The sequence below is a fragment of the Tiliqua scincoides genome, chromosome 4, assembly GCF_035046505.1.
Source record: "Tiliqua scincoides isolate rTilSci1 chromosome 4, rTilSci1.hap2, whole genome shotgun sequence".
In the NCBI taxonomy this organism is placed as follows: Eukaryota; Metazoa; Chordata; class Lepidosauria; order Squamata; family Scincidae; genus Tiliqua; species Tiliqua scincoides.
The window spans coordinates 148,605,732-148,627,212 of NC_089824.1; the positions used below are offsets into that span (position 1 = coordinate 148,605,732).

General features: G+C 44.9%; 1 protein-coding gene across 1 annotated transcript in view; it reads right to left on the reverse strand.

Annotated features, from left to right (window-relative positions):
• IL23R (interleukin 23 receptor) overlaps positions 1–21,053 on the reverse strand; it is a 35,887-nt gene extending 14,834 nt beyond the window's left edge. Inside the window, exons 1-9 of the mRNA XM_066624591.1 lie at positions 21,029–21,053; positions 19,694–19,981; positions 19,311–19,434; positions 15,481–15,638; positions 10,731–10,876; positions 8,745–8,904; positions 5,644–5,726; positions 3,467–3,683; positions 972–1,172 (exon numbers count right to left, since the gene is read on the reverse strand). Coding sequence (XP_066480688.1) covers positions 972–1,172; positions 3,467–3,683; positions 5,644–5,726; positions 8,745–8,904; positions 10,731–10,876; positions 15,481–15,638; positions 19,311–19,434; positions 19,694–19,981; positions 21,029–21,053 — 1,402 coding nt within the window. The remainder of the gene's footprint in view (positions 1–971; positions 1,173–3,466; positions 3,684–5,643; positions 5,727–8,744; positions 8,905–10,730; positions 10,877–15,480; positions 15,639–19,310; positions 19,435–19,693; positions 19,982–21,028) is intronic.
• Between the last annotated feature and the right edge of the window lie 428 nt (positions 21,054–21,481).

Sequence of the window (21,481 nt, forward strand, 5' to 3'; positions counted from 1 at the left end):
TGGCCCCGACGGAGACTTCTGCGTCGCTTGTAAGTGGCACGGAGTTCTCCATGGGAGCGGATTGGGGCTGCTGGCAGCCCACCAGTCTGGAGCGCTCCTTCCAGCAGCCCCAGACCGCTCTAAAGGAGATCTCCGCACCACTTGTAAGTGGCGCGGAAGCCTCCGTCGGGGCCCGGGAAGCCCAGAGCATCTGATGACGCTCTAGGCTGCCCTCTTGTTGCCTCTGGAGGCCTCTCCAGAGGCAGCGAGGGGTGGCACCCGGGCCAGAGCATCAGTGCCGATGCTTTAGGCTGCGCTCTCGCTGCCTTCGGAGGTCTCTCCAGAGGCAGCAAGAGGGCAAGGCGCCCAGGTCAGAGCGTCAGCGCAACAGGAGTCACGCTGACGCTCTAGGGTGCCCCTGCCCTCTCCTCCTATAAAAGAGGAGGGGGGGTGGCCCAGTCCAGTGCTGAGTCGCTGCCAGAGAGGAGGAGTTGCTCCTCCATAGGGGGGAGGCTTTCTTAAAGGGACAGAAGCTGTCTGAGCTGCCAGCTTCTCTCCCTTTAAAGAAAAAAGTGGGCGGGCGGGCGGCGGGGGGAGGCTTGAGGAGGCGCCCCTGGAGGGTCAGCGCTCAGGGCATTTGCCCCGTCTGCCCCCCCAAGTACGCCAGTGTGTCTGATGCATTTACTCTTTTTAAAATTTGAACCATGTGTGTCTCCAAAAGGGACTTATTTGATGCTTGAGAACTAAAAAGTGGGCAACTTTGATACCTCTAAAACTAACTTTGCATGTCAGATTTCTATCCACAGAATTGATAGAATTCTATTCTGTCTATTTCACCATTCTGGGACTGTTGCTGAAATCTTTTACACATTCTCCCCAGAGTAAGCCCCATTGAACATAAGGGGACTTCCTTTGTGTAGACACGCACAGGGCTTCCCTATAAGAAACTGTACTGTTTCAGCCCTATATATTACAAAGAGAGAATACCTTACCTTGGATATAGGTTGTTGTGTTCTGAATGGGGACCTTTTTCCATACAGTGTCATGTTGGTAATGATCATGCCACTCTCCAGAGGTCCATTCCACTATGTACCACAAAACTAATTTGCCAATGGGTTTGGGAGGTTCCCACATAACAGAAATTCCATTCTGCTCATCACGGATTGCTGTCATATTGGTAGAAGATGGAAAATCTGTAGGGAAAAGCAACAAAAATGATAAGACAGCCAGCTGTCTCCAATTGAGCTCCCATTAGAAAAATATTCAGAATTAAATATTTCAAATTGCTTTTGTAGAATTTTTTTTTTTTAGAATAGAATCCTTTATTGGCATATAAAACAAACAGATCTGCACTGTAAACATTTGGTCAGGCAGATAGCAAATCAACTTCTTGATTGCACAGCTCAGTGAGCTGATATAGGAAAGTTGCCACAGTATCTGTTATTTCCTCAGAACAATGTTAGGAGGTAGCGTATTCTTGCCACATCTGTAAATCCTCCTCTTGTTCTCAGTATAGGATCCAGATATCTTTGACAGATCTTGGAATAGAAGGGACAATAAGGAATAGAGTGGACAATGGTCTCAACACATCCTAGCCCACAAGGGCATTGCCTTTCAGCATGAGCTATCTTGTGAAATTTCCCAAAAATAACTGCAGACAGCAAAATTGCTTTTGCATTTAAGTTAAAATATGCTCTTGAAATGACTTTCTATACAGAGTGAAATGTGTAGATCAACGGCAGACAGTGTTGTGCAACTTGTTCATCTCCAGCTGGCACTCTGGAAATTTCTCATGTGTGTGTGTGTGTAAAACAACCTTGATACCTCTATGCCTTGATCATATTTTGCTTCCATTGTGATATGCCCTTCTGCTCGCTAGAGATTGTGTGCAATTTGGAAGTCCCAATGTGATAAAAGAAGAAAGAAAGTGATGCAACTTTGTGTGCAGAGAAATGCCTCCTGCTCTTGCAGGTTGTACTCGTAATACAAATGCTATTGCCTTCTCCCAGAAAAAGAGGAACTGGGCCAGGACAACTTCATGTCTGTGGTGTAAACCTAGTGTGTTGTCCAACATCTTCCTCTTCTCTGTTCTCCCAGCAGAAGCAAGGAATGTCAAATGCCTTCATACATGCATACACCACATGTTTATCCCAGTGTGGCTCACCAAAGAGATTGGCATCTTTGCCAGCTTAGGCCCAAATCCTAACTAACTTTCCAGCACTGGCATAGCTGTGCCAATGGAATGTATGCTGCATCCTGCAGTTGGGTGGCACTCACGGAGGCCTCCTCAAAGTAAGGGAATGTTTGTTCCCTTGCCTTGGAGCTGCATTGCCCTTGGGCTGCAGAAGTGGAGCTTTGCGAGAAGGATCAGCTTCATGTACCACTGGATAGTAGCTCAGCTGAGAAACACTGGGCTAGTGAGAGTTTTTTTTTTTTTAATTTTGCAAAAAGTTCGGGTTCACATTGCTAATAGCTGAAACAGTGATGGTAAAGATTTATAAATTTTATGAGGTGGGCTTGGGGTATTACACTTCTGAACTTGAATGGCTATTAATCCTCAGGGGTCATCTTCAGTAGTATCCAAGTTTATTATTCCCTATATATGACTGTGTGCCAAAGAAGAAGGTGATTTCATCTACACATGTAGAGGGCAAGTTTGATGAGGAATCCTGAAACTCTTCCAAGGGAAGCTAATTCCTTCTAAGGAAGCATTGGAACATCAAAAAGCAACCCACAAAACTAGTGGCTGCAGGATGGTCCAAGAACAGGACTAGAATCTGAACAGACTTCTGGAATCCAAACTTCATACACTCTCCCTCTCTTCCATGCTGAGACAGTAGAAACTATAAAACATTGCTCTGTTTATATATGGGTTTTATAATTTGATATTGATATTTGACATTATAATGTGCTGAAACAGAAATTATTGTCTGGGTAATTTTGGATGCAATATTAGAAGGAAGCAGACTGCAGTGTCTCTCATACATACCTTCTGCCTCCAGAGGGCGCAAGCAATCAATAAGGTTAGTCAATATTGTACTGTTGGAGAATCACTTATAGATAGTTTTCTCTTATACAATATACCAGTGGTTCTCAAACTTTTAACTCTGGGACACACTTTTTAGAAGGAGAATCTGTCAGGACCCACTGGAAGTGATGTCATGACCAGAAGTGACATCATCAAGCAGGAAAATTTTTAACAATTCGAGGCTGTAATCCTACCCACACTTACCCAGGAGTAAGTCCCATTGACTATCATTGTTAAAAGCATATACATAGTAACCTGTTAAAAGTACAGATCTGTAACATTTCTCCAAATGCAGTCACATACCATGGTTGCATCAAGTCTAATATATTAAAAATAAAATATTGAAATGAATGGGGACCCACCTGAAACTAGCTCGCAACCCACCTAGTTTAAGAAACACTGCAATATATTGTAATATCAACCAATTCTGTAAAACATGTATGTTCTACCATGTCTTACCCTGGTCATTACTGGGCTGGTGGTTCACTGTGATATTTGCAGGTTTGGAACTTCCCTTTGAGTTGCGTGCTGTCACATGGACTGTAGTCACTGCTGCAGGCACTAAAACTTTGCATTTTGTCTCTGTTGTGTAGTGTACATTCATAATTTCTCTGTGGTTGTCCCAGAACACACTATAATCCAGAATTCTTCCTCTGCTCTCTTTTGGATGAAATGGCTGGAAACAATGGTAAAATAATGGCCTTGAGGGAACAGTGTTGGTTTAAAATTCTTGTTCAGACAACTTCACATGCATAGGGCTATATCCCAGAGTTTAAAGAAGTTACAGCCCAGTCTTTTCCCCTCCTGCTGGTGCAGCTGTGCTGAAAAGGCACATGGCTGTATCCAGCGGTGGGGGTGGGTTGGCAAAATTTCCTTTCCTTTCCCCTCCATGAGCCTCCCACTCTGCAATGGGTCTCCTTGGACCTGCACCAGTGATTTGGCTGGTGCAACTTTGAGGGGAGAAAGGAGGTGGGGAAACTGCTCCTAGAAGGGATAGGATCCGGTGCGCGCTATCACCCCTGAATCCACTCCGTCCCTCAGCCTCCCCACCCCTGTGCCAAACTTACAGTATTCACTGTGATCCCTAGAATGTTTCCTTCCATTATATGTTTATTTTCAGTTAACAATTCCAGTTTGGCCTCGTAGCCATTCTCTGTATGCTTGTCCATTTGCTTCTGTGATAAACTTTTCCTCAAGTTGTTCTTCTAGTTGTCTACATCTTAGCAGGTTACGTTCTACAAGACTGTAACTTTGCAAGATTGACTATATTAAAACAGAGGTCTTTTCTTGGTGCTCTCCAAAACCAGGGGCTGCTCACAAAGGCTAAAAGGGACTAAACAAAAGGGGCAGCAGAGCCTGTGAGAAATCAATAGGTTGGTAGGTATTTGTTTGTTTGTTTGTTATGGTTGCTGGGATTTGAGAGGCAGTGTTGCCAGGGAGAGGAGGGAGAAGACCTGGAAACTGACCTCATCCCTGCTGAAGACCAGGAAAGAAATTGGTGATTGGTAAATACTGAAGAAATTGGCAAGAAAGCTTAACTCATTTCTGCCTGGCCCACAGGTGTGTACACATTTGGACCCTGTTGCATATATGCAATGTTGAGCAGAAATAGCTTAAGGAAGCCTTGGTATAGGCTGCTTCTGAACAAAGAGCTGGGAACTGACTGCTTGGTGGTATCTTCAGCTGATTGTACAGAAGGACTGTGAGTGTCCTGAGGCCAGTGGTGTGAAGACATGAGGGAATACTTCAGGAAGGAGCGTTCGTTGTCCTGAATTTACCTGTGGTGTGGAGCTAGACTGCCTGCCAGTGTGTGAGTGTGAGTGAGGTGGAGGTAGGAAGGGGGAACTGCCTATCTAAGAACCCAAACCTATTGTAGCTTCATGCTGCTGGAATGTTAATTCTGGTAGTACAAGGGACTTTATGGTGGTGTGAAAACTGGCCCACTGTTGCCTGTTTCTTGGCCCCTGCTGCAAACAGAAAGAGGTGTGGTACTTGAAGCAGTGATTCCAAGAGGCTCTTGTATGTTAGCAGTGGGAGTTAGGAGGGGGGTTAGTGGCCATTCCAGGACAGAAAGGAGGAGTGAAGGGAATGGGGAGCAGGCTGGAGGGAGAAGATAGTGGCAAATACACACACCAGATCCTATCCCTCATTTTTTGGCCCGCCCTGCTCCCTTCCTTTCCTCAGACTTATACCAGCTATATAGCTGGTCAGTGGCATATCTAAGAAATCTGGTACCCAGGGGGCCAGATGTCCAGAACATCTCCTGGGTGTCCGAGTAGTGGTCTGAGGCCTCTGAAAGGCACCCAAACACCCCCGCAAGAAGTGGTACCTGGGGCAATTGACCCCCTCAACTCCTCCTTAGCTACACCACTGTGTCTGGTGTGGGTCCAAGAAGACCCGTGGACCACAAGGTGACCTACACAAAGGTAAGTGATCAAATGTCAACATACAATCCCACAATTGATTATTTCAGGCGTTGGCACCAACCAAAGGGAATACCTTTCACTTTTGCGTAACTTTCTGAAATATAGACCCATGCAAATAAGACCATCCTAAGCATTAAATCTTATGTCTTCCCTTAATGAAGAGAAACAAGTTGAAATTTATACAATTTGGAAATGAGGGGAAAGCATTACCTTGATCAAGATAGTCATTTCTCTGCTACCATTCTTGTAGACTGGTCCCAGATGCCTCCACACATCAAGGACTGAGGATGGTTCTGTGTTCAAACAAAATACAGAAATTGATCAAGGGTTTTCAGCTCTCTACCTTTAAATAAACATCAGGCTAAGTAACAGGGCCACATATCACATTAACAGCTAACAAGCTGCCATGATGGAATTTCTGCCACGATGCAGCAGTTAAAGAAACAAGGGTCCTGCCCCCCCCAACGAAAAGACGAGATTTTCTTGTGAGATTTATTCCTGTTCTCACAAAAAGTGAATTACCTTCAAATGGAGGGACGAGGAATCAGCTAGTAAGGTTTTGATGTTATGTTATGCCTTAATTTGGTCAGCAGGGGTCAATGATACCTCAATAAAATGGCTTTTGGTGATCATGCTTACTAGAAGTCTAAGGTTACCAATCATTTCTGCAGGCTATACCCCCAAAAATCAAAAGGGAGTTGATTCCAGGACTGGGCCTAGGTTCCACCTCAATTTGTCAGGTTACCTTGACAGCAGTGACCCTTTTTTTACTCAGAGGCCAGACCTACTGCTGCTACGGAAAGAGGGAAGAAAGCAAAACCTGGTGCCACTGCTTACTGTATCATTAGCACCACTCAGAAGGAATGTGCATGAAACACCCTTGGTCTGACCAACCCAGGATTATTCACATTTGTTTGTCTGTAGTGAATTTGGCTGGTGAAGCCAAATCACATTGCTGCATCTTGGCCTCATCACCTGCATAGAGGGCAAAAGGTGGTCAAAGGGAATAGTAGATAATCTTCGCATCCATAGTTTAGTTGTAGAACTGGCAGGTACAAACTGACAAGAGGAACAATTTTTTAAAATAATCAATTTATATGGATGAATTTGGGTACTGAATCATGCCATGAATGATTGTGGGTAATCTTTACCCAGAATTGTACAGGAGAAGTGCACCTTTCTAGGTTGTGCTGCTTCTACTCTCAGTGGGTTTTGTTACCATTGACCATGATATCCTTCTGAACTTCCTGGCTCAATTGGGAGTTGGAGGCCTCGCTTTGTTCTGGGTTTGGTCTTTCTTGGAAGGGTGGTTCCAGAAGGTACTCCTGCCCATGGTGTCCCATAGGGTTCCTTCTTGTCCTCTAGGTTATGTATCCACTGCGGAAGGTTTGTCTGGTGATTTGGAGTGGATACTGGGTAATGTGTAATTCTTTTTCTCCTTTCCATCTCATGCTAGGGAGACTGTTGAGATACTGAAGGTTGGAATTGGTAATAGATTGAATGGGGCAAACTAACTGAAGCTCAGTCAGACAAGAGTGATGTGCTCCTTGTCAGCAGGTAGGAGTTCAGCCTGTTTTGGATGGGATAGTAGTCCCCTTGACAAGGTTCACAATCTGGAAATGCTCCTAGACCCAGTTTTTAACTTAGGCATCCAAGTGGCAGTCATTACCAGAAGTTTCTCAGCCCAATTTATATGGTGCACCAGTAGAGTCCATTCCTAAAGAGGGCAAACCCAATCACAACAACAAGAGGGCAAACCCAATCACACAACAACAAAGTGATGTGCTTTAGTGCTTGGATCATCGTAAAGTGTTGTATGTGGAGCTATCTTTTACAAGTGTGTGGACTCTTCAGCTGATTGACAATGCTGAAGGCTCCAAAATCCAGGCTGCTAACTGGAACCAGGTATTGGGAGCCTGCAGTTCCCCTAGTACTCCCCTATTAGTCATCTTGGGGAGAAAGGGGGGATAAAAATACTGTAAGTAAGTAAATAAAATTACAGTACCTTCACTGGCTGCCAAGATATTCTTGGGTCCTATTTAGAATGGTGGTTATGACTTTTAAAATGCTAGGTGGCTTGGGAGATAGTTAAAGGACTGCCTTCTTCCATGAAAGTTTTTTTCACCCATTAAAGACCTTTTGCAGAAGTCCTCCTCTGCATCCCACAAACATTAGAGTTGCATTGGACTATCACTAGGGCATAGGAGAGGGCATTCTCTATGGCTTTGCCTAGACTATGGAACTCTCTTCCTAGGGAGTGCCACCTTGCCCCTCTCTGTTCACCTTCCACTCTTTGTGAAGACCTTCCTCTTTCAGCAAGCATTTGACCTGGCAAATCTTTGACTTTGAATGTCCCAGACAAATTATGGTTTTTAATCTGCTGTTCTTTTCTCTTTCATTTGTTTCATTATGCTGTATTTTTATCTTGCATTTCTAGTGTAGGTTACCTTGAGTTTTCGTTGAATTAATGCAAAGATGCAATAAAAATACTGTGTGATAAGTGATAGCAAAAAGATATTAGTTAGATGCCTGTGCTGCTTGTTTGCATATACAAGCTAAAACCATCATGTTTTACTCCACAGGACTAGGGATTGGACGGGCATAATGACCTTGCTTCCCAATTTATGAATGGATTTCCATCTCCACTGTAATATAAACTGAAATAGAAACATTTCACATATGTGTATCCATTTACCTGGGGTTTTCTGCAGACTTTTGACATCCATAGTACAATGGTGAAGTAATCACATATAATACTAGCAGCCACCAAAATGTTAATTCATGTAAGCAACTCAAGATGACACAGGAAATAAGGGCACAACCAAAGATATAATCTGGTATTCCTGTTCCTCAGCTGACAACAGTTCCACTTCCTTTGTTCTGTAACAACTTGTGCTGAACATGATTAGAAAGCTTTGTGATTAGGGTTGGGCTTACTGCATTTTAAATTGCTCAACATGTCCCCATGATCAGGGCCTATGAGAGGAATTTTATCAGGGCGTACAAAGTTTCTTCTGGGCCCCTTCCCAGAGGGGGAGGGACACAATGGGAGCAGCAGAACAGGAGGCAAAATAGGATAGGGGGAAGGTGCTGACAGCCACAATAGTCTTTGAAGCCCGGGTCTACTAACGTTCTTGATGCAAAGCCCATCAGCATGTTCAGGTGAGATAGGAAAATGTCAGATCCCAGGAACTTTCTGGGCCCCCTCTTGCTCCTGGACCCCTTCCTGACCCTGGGCCCCCCTTTTTTACCCCCTCTCCTAGGCCCTACCCATGATCATCTTCTCCTCACTTGAAAAAGAAACAACTCACCTGCCTCGGGAGTCATATAGGTGGTAGAATTGCTCCATCGGCTCCAAAAGCTTCCAGGCTGAGTTAATCTGCATCTGACTTGAAACTCATACTTGGTGTTTGCATCCAAGTGGTACTCAGTCCGGTACTGCCTTTTAAAATCAGTCTTCCATTCTCTAACCTAGAAAAGAGAAGCAAGAAGCAATTGGGTATGCTGCACCTCCTCTGTCTGGATCAGTCATTCCCAAACATTATTATTAAGAATGCATTTATATACCCCTTTTCAACTAAAAAGTGCACAAAGTGGTTTACATCAATAAATGAATGAATGAATGATTCCCCTGTTTCAAAAGGGTTCACAATCTAGAAAAAATGATGCAGAAGAACAGTAGCAATTGCCAGGGCCTAGTAGAGGTGGGTAATTTTTACCTGGGCCCAGGGTCTAAAGGGGGACCCAGAAGCCAAAGGAGGGGGCCCAGAAATTTCCTACGATCTGACATTTTCCTGTCTACTCAGACTTGTTGCCCTTGGGGGATGCTGGGGCCACTACTGATACCACTTGGGTGGGTAGACCTGGGCTCTTAAGACTTTTCCAGCTGTCTCTACCCTCCCCTCACCTGGCTTCATCCCTCCCCACTCCTATTCTGCTCGCCTGTCACCCCTCCCCCTTTGCAAAGGGGCCCAAAAGAAACTTTGTACCCCCTGATAAAATTCCTCTCAGAAGCCCTGGCAATTGCTCACTGGAAAAGATGCTACATTGGGGTGAATAGGAACAATTGCTCTCCCCTTTGCTAAATACTGGAGGAGCGACACTTTTTCCCAGGGCAAGCTTGATCCATAATATAGGTTGCTGTACTATGTGAAAAAATAAGTACCTAAAATGATTCAATGATGTTTCTTGGGAGCCTGAAGTATCCACTCCATGGACAGGGGTTGCATCTCTGCATGATTTACTGCTTTGCCTTTTTCTCCATCCAATCAGCCTCTGCTGTGGTGGAAGGGTAATTCTGTTGCTTGTCTCTGCATCAAATGTGACTGGATCATTCAGTCACACCCAGTGCATAGACTCAGCAGAATTACCTGTCCATGGAGGAGGCACTACCAGGACCATAGTGTGCAGAGACACAAGGGGTGGCATCGCCAGGGTCAGGCTGTTCCTACTCTCATAAAGCACACGTTACATGGAAGACCTGTGATGAAGTCATTCAGCTTTTACTTCCAAACTCGTATATTTTGAGAGTTGAATGGCATCCATGGAGTGGGAGGCTGGGGGTGGGGCTCTGATCAGTATTCAGACTGTGGGGCATGAGGATTAAGCCTTTCTTGCCATGCTGCAGCCCCCAAAGTTGCTTTTAGGAAGGGAATCTGCTTTTGACACAGATGGATGCTTCCCTTCTAGGTTTAATATGGGTACAGTTTTTATCATGACAGTGTCATGGCAGGAATGTGTTAAACGCTCCTTCCTCATGCAACACAGCTTGAGTTCTGATTTCACCATCACTATTTAGTTTAAAACAAAAACAATTATGCACGGCAAATGTGATCCAAGTAGCCCCAAAGGGGTGGCTGGGGTGTTACTTGGGATAAGGGGATAAATATCCTCTTGGTCCAAGTCACAGCCACCTCCTAACCTGTGCAGGATATAGCATAGGCCATCTGGCCTAACTGTTCCAGTGCAGGTTAGAATTGGGCTGCCCGTCCCACTGGACTCAATGGAACTTGCTTCTAAGTAGTCATGGATAGATGTTAATTATCATTTTTGGGGGAGGGGGATCTTTTTTTATCTTTAATCTATTTCACTCCAGTGTAAAAAGAATAGATATACAAGTATGTGCTACACAAGCCCCAAATGAGCAGAATTCATTCTGCAGGGGTCGTATTCTCATTTTCCAATAACTTAACCAAGGGAACTATTCTGATCTTACGTCTCTATAAAGTGGAAGTGCCAAGATGGGTTGGCACTGAAATGGTTGCACCCAATACACTGAAGAGAAAGGTCTGCCTCACATGCCAAGTTTTGCTTGTTGCCTCCTTGTAGCGCTCTTCACAGTACGTATAGTTGATTGCAGTTAGCTTTTGCCATCGTATTATAGTCTTAAATACTGGAGAATCAATGGTGTTTTGCTCTGTAATAATGGGTGTAGCTGGTATCACTAAAGGAGAGATAAGAATGTTAAATCCAGTCTGTGTTGACATCGCTGCTCATATTTTGCCTCTGGGCAGAGTTTCAAAGCTTGCTATTTCTGTGCTGTGTGAGAAGCATGTGGGTTACAGGTGGGGCATTCTCAGGATTGGCCCAAGATCTGCTGGTGACTGACTTGAGCTTCCAAAAGCAAATGCTTTACCCAGTGGTGCAGTAGTAGGCACAAGGAGCTACTACTCATATCTGTACCCTCTTTCTCCATTTCTAATGCCACCACCACTGCCTCTCCTATTCCTCCTCCTGCTCTACCTGGACTTGACATGCAAGAAGGGAACAGTGTGGAAGAGAAAAAGTGGAGGAGAGGAGCAACTCCTACCACTCTTCAAGTCCTTTTCCTTTTTTTGACCCTCTTCCTTTTCAAATCCAGAGAGCATGTGAGGAGAATTTAGATGTGACACCCCTGTTAATCTACTGCCTTAAATGATTGTCTCATGAATGGGCTGGCTCTGAGCCTTCTGTTTCAAATGATGGGTTTCATTAAAGGAAACCTAAGGCAGTGGCGATCCTGGCCCTGGTGCCACCTGGGGCCATGACCAAAAATTGCCTCCGCCCCACTGGCCAGGCAGGACCCCCCAGTTGTGCTCACTTCTTCCCTGTCCAGAGGTCTTCGGAGGGCTGAAAAAGTCACTTTTGGTCTTCGCTCTGGACAAGTAGGCAAGGGGTGCAACTGGTGGAGGGGTACAGCATGGCTGGGGGCAGTGGCGCCTTCTCAGATGTGGGTCACTTGACCCCATGGCCCCCTCAGGCACACCACTGACCTACTATATCTTCATACATACCTTCTTCATACTATATCTTCTTTCTACCTGAAAGAAGGGATCTTTGGAACAGCTCAGGGACATTGATGTTATTGACAAGCCATTATTGCCATCAGTTATCCTAATGAGGGAGATCTCTTTGATAGTGATACTTGGGATGAGAATTTAATGGATAAGTAGGGTTTTTCCTTTTGTGTATTGCTTTTTGTGATGATACCATTTTTGTGTGCTGCACATGAGCTTGATGGCTTTGGCCTTGGTTTCAATATATAGTTTGAATGAAAAACAATAAAACAAATACTTTCATTAGTACACGATGCTGTGTTTTTTTTAAAAATTTAGTAGGTCATACAAATAATTATTTTAATTTATGAAGCCTGGCTAAAGGTGCTTAAGTAGTTATCAATAGTCTAAAATTAATTTGCATTGTTCAGTTTTCTTCACATAAAAAATTTGGCCACTAAAGATTCCACTTCCCATCTGGAATCATCTATGCTACTTCAACCATTTCTTTACAGATGTCACGGAACCTCATTGTGGGAAAAGACAATTTGACAGAAGACCCACAGAAGAATCATAGTGTTCCTGTGATTGTGTGTGAGGTAAGTAATTATTCCCACAAAAATCATTCCAAACCTCCTCTTAAAAGGCTTCAGTGGAATAATCAGTTGAATATTGATAGCTACTTAAAACTATTTTTCTTTATTTAAAAAATGCTGCAGAAAAGGGACCATACACGTGGATTAATTGGAACACTAAGCAAAAGTGAATATGCTGTATTAAACAGTTACACATTTCACTGTCAAATTCTACACTTTCTGAGGACATTTATGGTTTGCAACATCTGAGAGGGTATAGACACTAATTCAATGTGCTATGCATGCTCAACTGTCTCCTGGTTTGGTCATGTAGGCAAGAATTCACAGGAACACTCCATTTCTTAATTCAAAAGCATGGTAACTGACTGCCCCATAATTGTGTGATGTTTACAGTCTCTGCACATCCTGTCTGGGGGGCAGTGGCATAGCTATGAGGGATACAGCACTAAGTTTTGCAGGGTGCCTCAATGTGCTGTGTAAGCTGCTTCTCCCATCTCACTGTTGGAGCCATTCCCGGTGGCGAGAGCAAAGCTGAGGCATTTAGTCTGCAAAATTTAGTGCTGTTCCCCCTGTAGCCAGTGGCATCGCTAGGAGGGTGCAGGGGTTGCGGGCCACACTGGGTGACGCACTGGGAGGGTGACGTGCCCTGGAGGAATGATGCGCTAAAATTGTGGCTTTAGGAGCTGCCCAATCATGCCATACACCACTGGATGTGGAATTCCCAGTGGAATGCAATGCAAAAACTGGAATTGAAATAGCTCCTTTCCTTCAAAAGTTATGGCCAAAAAACCGGAAAGAAAAAATGAATGGCTCTGTATGGAAAGTGAAAGTGAGCCGTATCGCACGTTTACTGGTGAGTTGGTGTACTTGCCATAGTCTGTTGGAAAGGGCAGGCTGACAGGAATCCAACAACACCAGAATGGTCCTGATCCAATGAATGCAGCCCCCCAAAAATACCAGAGAAGGAGGTCCCATCCCTCCTGGCTGTGAGTCTATTGAGCCCGAAACAAAGCCATGTGGCCACGTTTACTCACGAGTAGGTGAACTTGCCTTAGTCCATCAGAAAGGGCAGGCTGAGAGGACTCCAAGGACATCAGAATGGTCCTGATCAATGAATGCAGCCCCCTGAAACACCCGAGAAGGAGGTCCCTTCTTCCCAGCTGTGAGTCTATTGAGCCCTATGGAAAGCGAAGCAGCCTCAGAGTCGCGTTTACTCGCGAGTAGGCAGATGTGCCTTGGCTTGTGATCAGGCCAGGCAAAGGGGAATGTGAGGACACCAGAATGGTCCCAATCTGATGGAGCTGGAGTGCAACAAATACTCCAGAAGGCAGCCTCCCCCCCCCCCCACTAAAAAGGACAAAAAAAGAGGCTTGAACTGGTAAGGGGAAAGTTTTCTATTTTGCCCTTGTGAAGCCAGGTGGGTCTTTATCTTGATATGCCTGAAATAGAAGAACTTTAAACTGGGCACTGGGGAGGGCTGGAAATCTCACTGATTCTTTTTGGGGATTGTTATTGCAGGCAGGCTACAGAGTAAGCTCCATTGACCACTATGGGACTTACTTCTGAATAGATTCACTTGGTGGAACAGGACAGGTTCCCCTTATTTAATTATTTCTTTTATTTTAATGTAATTATTTATAATTATTTATTTTAATTTGCTTGATGATGTCACTTCTGGCCATGACATCACTTCCAATGGGTCCTGGACAGATTGTCATTCTAAAAAGTGGGTCCTGGTGCTAAAAGTTTGAGAACTGCTGCAATAAGGTGTTAGTAAGTTGACATGGGTGTGTGTGTGTGTGTGTGTGTGTGTGTGTGAGAGAGAGAGAGAGAGAGAGAGAGACTCTACAAGTTTTCAAAATCACTAAAATCAGAATTTGGAGGAAACATACCTTCATGTTATATATCAATCAATGCGCAATTTCATGCAGAATGCAACGAAACAAGCCACATTGAAATATCTGTGTTCTAACAAAAGGTACAGCCAAAAAACCAGTGGGGGCGGGGTGATGGTACATCGCCCCGCCCACCACCTGGGGCATTGCCCCGCCCATTGCATGGGGTGACGTGAATCCTAGTGACACCACTGCCTGTAGGTATGCTACAGCTGGGGGAGGGGAAGAGTATCTGCTCTCTCCACATCCTCCTAGAACAGACAAGCCATCAGTCATTCAGTCTCAAATAGTTCTGCCCTTTCAAACAGAGATTAGTAACTATGACCATATATTTTTTTAACCATTCTCCATGTACAATCAGCAGTCTAGAACTCTAGCATTCTCAGAAAATTCTGTCTCACAACAGAATTTGGTGTCAAGATCTCATACAACAATCCTATGCATGTATAAAAAGAAGGCTGCTCTGAATTCAATGGGACTTACTCCCATGTAAATTTGCATAGGATTGCAGCCGGGCAGCCCAATCCTGAACTGCTCATTGCGCCAAAATGGCTGCCAAGGCATCCTGCATGCTACAGGGCAACTACCATCAGCTCCTTAGGGGAAGGGGACTTTCATCACCTTCCCCTGGGTAAGGCAAGTAGCCGCACAGTGGGGTTACTCAATTCTGCAACAACCCTTGGGCTTAGAATAATAGAATCAAGAGCCTCTGTGTTGGGCAGGCAGCCCAATACAGAGTCTCTGGATGTGGAGGAATGGAGCTTCTCCAGTCCCGCCTCCCTCCCGCCCCACCTCCTCCCCCCTAGGCCTGCCTTCTCCCCACCCTCCCCCCGCCCCAGAATGCCTCTTCCCCACCTCCTCCACACCCCACCTACCTCTCTGCTGCCCAGCAGTTCGGGTGGCCACAGAGTGGTAGAGCAGCTGAGCAAGCACTGGTGCTGGACCAGTGCTGAGGGCTGCAGACATGTCTTACAGCATGTTGCGACACTCAATGCTGGTGGAGGACTGGCAGTAAGTGCTCAGGATTGTGCTCTCAGTCTCATCACTTAGGGTTCAGTACTATCCATTTTTCCAGTACCGGTGCAGCTGTGTCAGTTGGGCATATGCTGCATCCTATGGTGGGGACGGCAGTCACAGAGGCCTTCTCAAGGTAAGGAAACATCTGTACCCTTACTTCGAGGGTGCATTGTGACTGCACCAGTGCTGGGAAGTTGGATAGGATTGGACCCTTAAATTGTAGGTTAAAAATAAAGTCTAAAACCAGCTCTTTGCAAATATATCTTTAAGCTTCTGCATAAGTACCTATATCTTTGGGGTCAATGCATAGTTGGTCCGAACGGACTGTGCCCAGGTCATTTTCAGCGCAGATCCAAATAGAAAATGCTTGGTTTTTTGGTAGTTCATTCAAAGGTATAGTACACGAGATGCTGTTTGAAGAGAAGGATTGCATCCCCTGTAAACTATAAGAATCAAAATATCAAGCTACATATTTTGCTGAAGCTATAAAATAAAATATAAAGTAGCTATTTATTTTTTTAAGGAAAAACAAGAAAAATGCATTGCATGTATAGCTGTAATAAAACAATGTATTAAATATGCAACTAATGTTCTAATACTGTTTAATACTAAAACTGGCACCAGGTTCTGGAGGCACTAAGCAAAGCCTGGCACTTGTCTCTTCTGCGGCTCTTCCTGCCCACCTCCAGATGGTGCACTGGGCTCAACAACAGCCATTTGATATTGATGGTTGAGGGGCCAGGTGAGCTCTTTAAGGGTTGTTGCCCTGGCCAACCCTGGATGCTGCCCGGAGCATAATGAGCCATAGGCCTCAAATAGCTTCCATATTTTGAACAAGACGGTCAAGTTGTTGATTGTGGGTTGGCATAGTGGCAAAGAGGCTGAGCTGCAATTCAATCCGGGTCCAATTTGAATCTTGGCTCATGAGCTTATCAGGTGGTTTTAGGTAAGCCACTTCCTCTCAGCCTTGACTCCCCAGCTGCGATATGGGCGGGGTGGGGTGGGGGGGGCGCACGGTTAATATTTATGCGCATTACAGAGTTGTTCTAAGGACTACATCTATGTTAAGGGTTGTCATGATAATCCAACCAGAAGTAAATAATTCTAACTGCCACTGATTTCAGTGGCAGTGTGAAAGGCAAAACTACACATTACAATGCAAGTCATGTGTCATGTTGACCCAATAACAGCTTCTCTGCTTTAAAACATCAGGAAGTCAGGATAATGTACAGGGAGAATGTACAGGGAGGGGCTACCACTGGAAGGGACAATTAGCAAGGAATGACTTCCTTTGTAAAATAAGAGGTATTGGGACTCAATGCCTATCTGAAAGCTTGTTTCAGAGGACCTACAGCTTAAGCCTACTTATAAGAGAGGAAATGGGGGTTTATTCAGCTGTAAGGAAAAGCTTACGTTTTTGTTATTGCTATGGAACTAGTTCGAAGAAAGAATTAAGTGACCTGTTTTTTTCCCAGAGAGCTTAAGTAGGACACTTCGTTTTCTAGTCATCAGAACTAGAAAAACTCTGCATGCGTATAAACGTGCCGAGTTTGTGGTTGCTGTTTCTGACCACAAGTTTAGCCCACATAGTCAGACCGCATCTGTTGTAGTTTCTTAATCCTTGATTGAATTTGCAACTAACCTAGTTTGAGGGGCAAACTTGAACTTACAGGCAATGACTGTCTCAAAACTTCAACTGTGCCTCTGTGCACTTGCTTTTTATTAAATGAAGATGAATTTCCAGAGGCTGCAATTCTGAGCTTTTCTTTTTTTTTTATTTTATAAAAACCCTGTTGGTTCTTTGTCATCGTCCCTGGAAATGTTATGTGGGGAATCCACTCTGACTTAATTTTTTTCCACAGGCATGTACTCAAGAAAACAGTCGTGGGTGGTACCTTCAAAGTGTGGAGATACTAGAAGTCCAGCCCTTCATTCTTCTAAGCCCCTCCCACTGTATGTTTCTTCAGCTTCACCCACGAAAAGCTCCTACTTGCTCTGTCCTCACTCTGCCCTTGGTAGAGGTGGGGCTGCAGTTGAGTGACAGGGCGCAGGCTTTGTATGCAGGAGTTTTGATCCCTGGCATCTCGGGGTAGGACCAGGAAAGACCCCTGTGTGAAACCTTGGAGAACCAGTTAGGGTAGAGGTTTTCAAACTGGGGCGTTGCAACACCCCAGCCTGAGGGCCCTGGCCTCTTTGCCCTTAAGGGGCAGGGGCAACCAGGAGGCAGGGAGGAGGCAATGGTGCAATCCCCAGGATCGTGCCGCTTAGGGGGCTGCAGGGGCTGGGCAGCACTTACCATTGCCTCCTGCAGCCTCCGGGGGGTGTGGGGAGCCCTGTGCAACCTTCTGCAGGGCTCCCTGAAGCTTCGCAAGTGAAAGTGGGGCGATCCTGCCCCTACTCTGCTAAACCGGAAGTGGAGTGTGATCGCTCCACTTTCACTTCTGATGGGTCTGCAAGGACTGGGGTGCACTCACCAGTCCCTGCAGCAGCCATCCTGGGGTGCGGGGAGCCCTGTGCAAGCCTCTGCAGGGTTCCCCAGGTCAGCAGAAGTGAAAGTGGAGCGATCGTGCTCTGCTTCTGGTTTTGCGGAAGTGGAGCATGATCGCTTCACTTTCTGCAGGCTGGGGAGCCCTGCAGTTGCTTGCGCAGGGCTCCCCGCACTCCAGGACGGCTGCTGCAGGGACTGGTGAGTGCACCCCAGTCCCTGCAGCCCCCCTGAGCGGCGCAATCCCCCTGCCTCACCCCCGCCCCCACAAGGACTTACTGTGGTTTTCAAACTCCTGGAGAGTTTGAAAACCACAGAGTTAGGGAGATAATGTTGACCTAGAATCATCCAAGGGACTGACTTAGTCTAAGGCAGCTTCCTATTTCCTTAGCATCTCATATATAGCTAAGCATTATCCCCATGTTCCAAAGCAGAAAGCCTCTGAGTATCAAAGCTGAAGGACCAATTTGGGGGGGGGGGATAAGGTTGCCCTTATGCCCTGTTATAAACTTCCCAGAGGCTGATGGCTGACCACCGCTGAAAACGGACTATATGGAGAGAATTAGTATGTCCAGGGCTGCAAACTGAAGACAAGTCGTGTGGGCCCTGAGCAGCAAAATATCAAATCACCTCTTTCCCCCCTTTTCTGCCACTGCATAAATTTTACAGAAGGCAAAAAAGTGAGACTCAAAGAGAAGTGAATCGTCAAAGGCAATTTTGAACCTCGAGATGTCAATCCCCTTTTCAATTAGCTTTCCCAAAATGAGCAGGCCAACCCATATCTCATCACATTAATTCCCCTTCCCAAGACATATTTACCCAAGACATATTTCTCCTCCGCTTGCCCCAATGAAAAAAAAAATCTTCACTAGTTTCTTATTTCCTATCAGGTTCTTCTTCCTTGCAACTGGTCCTTTCTTCCTCTGCCTTCAGCTTAAAGGGGCTGGTCCCAAAAGCTAGCTGGACCACCAGTCCATGATGTCACAGCATAAGTGCCCATACAGTACACATCAAAGTGAGCAGATGAAGCCAAATCCTCTGTTTGTTTTGCCCTTTGCTGGCACACCAGCTGTTGGCAATGAACTCTCAGGCTCTTAGTGCACAATCCTATGCGTATATACTCAGAAGTAAGTCCCACTGTGTTCAATGGAGCTTACGCCCAAGAAAACACATCTAGAATGGCAGCCTTAGCTCCAAACCATCTACTTGAGATAAAAATACCCCAAATCAAATTTGTTCCCATTAGTTGGTGCTTCAGCAAAGAGAAGAACCTAGTGAGAGAAAACATGTTGTTGGCAACCTTCAGTCTCGAAAGACTATGGTATCGTGCTCTGAATGGTGGTTCTGGAACAGCGTCTAGTGTGGCTGAAAAGGCCGATTCGGGAGTGACAATCCCTTCCACACTGGGAGCAAGTGCAGAAAGTGAGAGAAAACACCAGGAGCAAGTGCAGAAGTGAGAGAAAACACACATGCCCAAAAGAGCTTGCATGCTTGCAAAACACTAGAAAGCTTTCAGCAATAAAGCAAGAGGTCTCATGCTCACTTTTCCCTTGCTAAATCTATGTGGCACAGGGGTTTCTCAGCCTAACTTAATGCTTGTGATTTGAAAGAGACACAGTAACTTTCTTACCTCTTCAAATATAGCATGTAGCTAGTGCTTAAATGTGTTTCTTTGCCTGGTTTCCATTTGCATACCATGTTATTTGAAAGTTCATATATGTGACAGGTTAAATTGGCTGGCTTGTCCGGTAGATCTACAAAAATATGCAGTATATAAGATTATGTGGATTCAAAATGCATAAAGGTATTTAACAACTGGCTTAACCTGTGACCAAATACTCAGCCATAAGTAATTGTGCATACAATAAAAGCACTAAACTAATAATTTTTTCTTTATAAATATAAAGTTCCCCTTCCAAGATGCCAACCCCCCATAAATCAGTGATGATCCCAAATCAACAGGCTAAACCTAGCAAACCACAAACCCATACTACATATAAAGAAATGACTTACCACCTACACAGAATTGTGTTCCACATATTAGCACTGAGGAAGCCTTATGTGGACAAGTGGCATAACATATAACTGTAGAATATGGTCTTGTATAATTACGAAGCTGAAGTTGAACGGTGGTTTTATTTATGACCGACAAGCTATTCTGCTGCAGTTCATTTAGTTGCAGGTGCAATTTGGCTTCCTGGCAGGGTTCTGTATTGGAACGGCAGTTTATAGTAATAGTCTGGCCCATCTGAATTATTGGATCTGGTTCTGTCCACACATGCCCAATACACTGTGCAGCAACTGTGGAGAAAAAATAATTCCTATAAATAGCTGAATAATTAACTAAATTAAAACACACAAGTGTTTTGTTCAGGGCTTGGCCATCCATGAGGCACTCACCTTATTTGATGGATTCTTCTTTCATTCACCTCCATTTACCCCCCCAACCTCTGCTGCTGCTGTTCCTCTATCCCCCCCCCCCACACTCCCTGAATCTGAAAAGGAAGAAGGGAAGGGAATACTTTACACTCTAGCTCTGTGTTTTTGAACCAGGGATAACTGGATCCTCACTTTACAATGGTAATCTGTTCTGGCGATACCATTGTGTTGTGAAAATATTGTAACATGAATCCAAAAATGCATTGGGGGGGGGGGTAATTCATTCTAAGACCTTAGAAGATGATGTTTCTGCCACAGAACATTAGAGGCCATGGTTATCCGTTTACTCAGTGTTGTACAGGTGGGACCTTATTATCCATGGAGGTTTTGTTTCCAGATGCCTGTGGATACTGAAAATGAAATCTGCTGTTTTGGGGCCCACTGGATCTCCGCATGTGAACAAAGCCTTACTCCGGTTGCATCTGGTTTTGTTCTTCCAGTTTCTCTGGAAAAAGGCTCCAGGTGGCATTCTGAACCTTGGAGAGGCTGTGTGCAGTGGCATGAGATGTCTCCAAGGGTCAGAAAACTTCCCAGAACCTGAATGTGGTTTCGGTCACATCTGGGAGGACATCATTGGGGCAATCTGCAGGTTCAGAACCCGCAGAGAGTCAAATCTGCGGATGCCGAATCTGCTGATAGAATCCCCCACATGTAATTATAAAACACAAATTACAAGGCTTAGTCCTTCTCTCAACATACACAGCCACAATATTTAAAACACAGCAACCAGCTGAGGTGCTACCTGTGTTTGCATCAGCATTCACATCAGCTCAGTGAGGACACAAGGCCATGTAGATGGTGGTGGGCTGCCTTGGGCATGAGGTTCGGCAGGGGATGACACAACACCGCCTGATCCTCCCTTTGGCAATCTTTGGGGACATTTTGGGCTCAGCCACCCCACACCCTTACCTTTGTTTGTATTTTTGCCACTCATTGTTGAGAGTTCATGGCGGCTGGGCCCAAAACAGCCTGTAGATCACCAAAGGGAGGATTTTTGCATTCAGGTGTCCAAACCAGGACTTCTTCTGTACCCACATCAGCTAATGCTGCACATTTTAGGTTTAGCTTTTAGTGAACGCATGACCAAAAAATAACCTTTAAAATTTATCTTGATCTAAAAGGAAATGGCAATATGAGTGTATAACAGAAAACGCAACCGCTATTTTATTAACCAGATTAGATGCATGCACCACTACAGGTGAATATTTTTGGAACTGATATCAGTGCTAAGATGGTTTTCTAGAAAATATGTGTCTGCAGTGGATTTCCCTTTTAGCTTTTAGTGATGTCTAATGTATACTCAGAACTACAGAACATCTCTTAAATCTGTGGCTACTGCTTTAAAATTACTCTGCGAGTGAG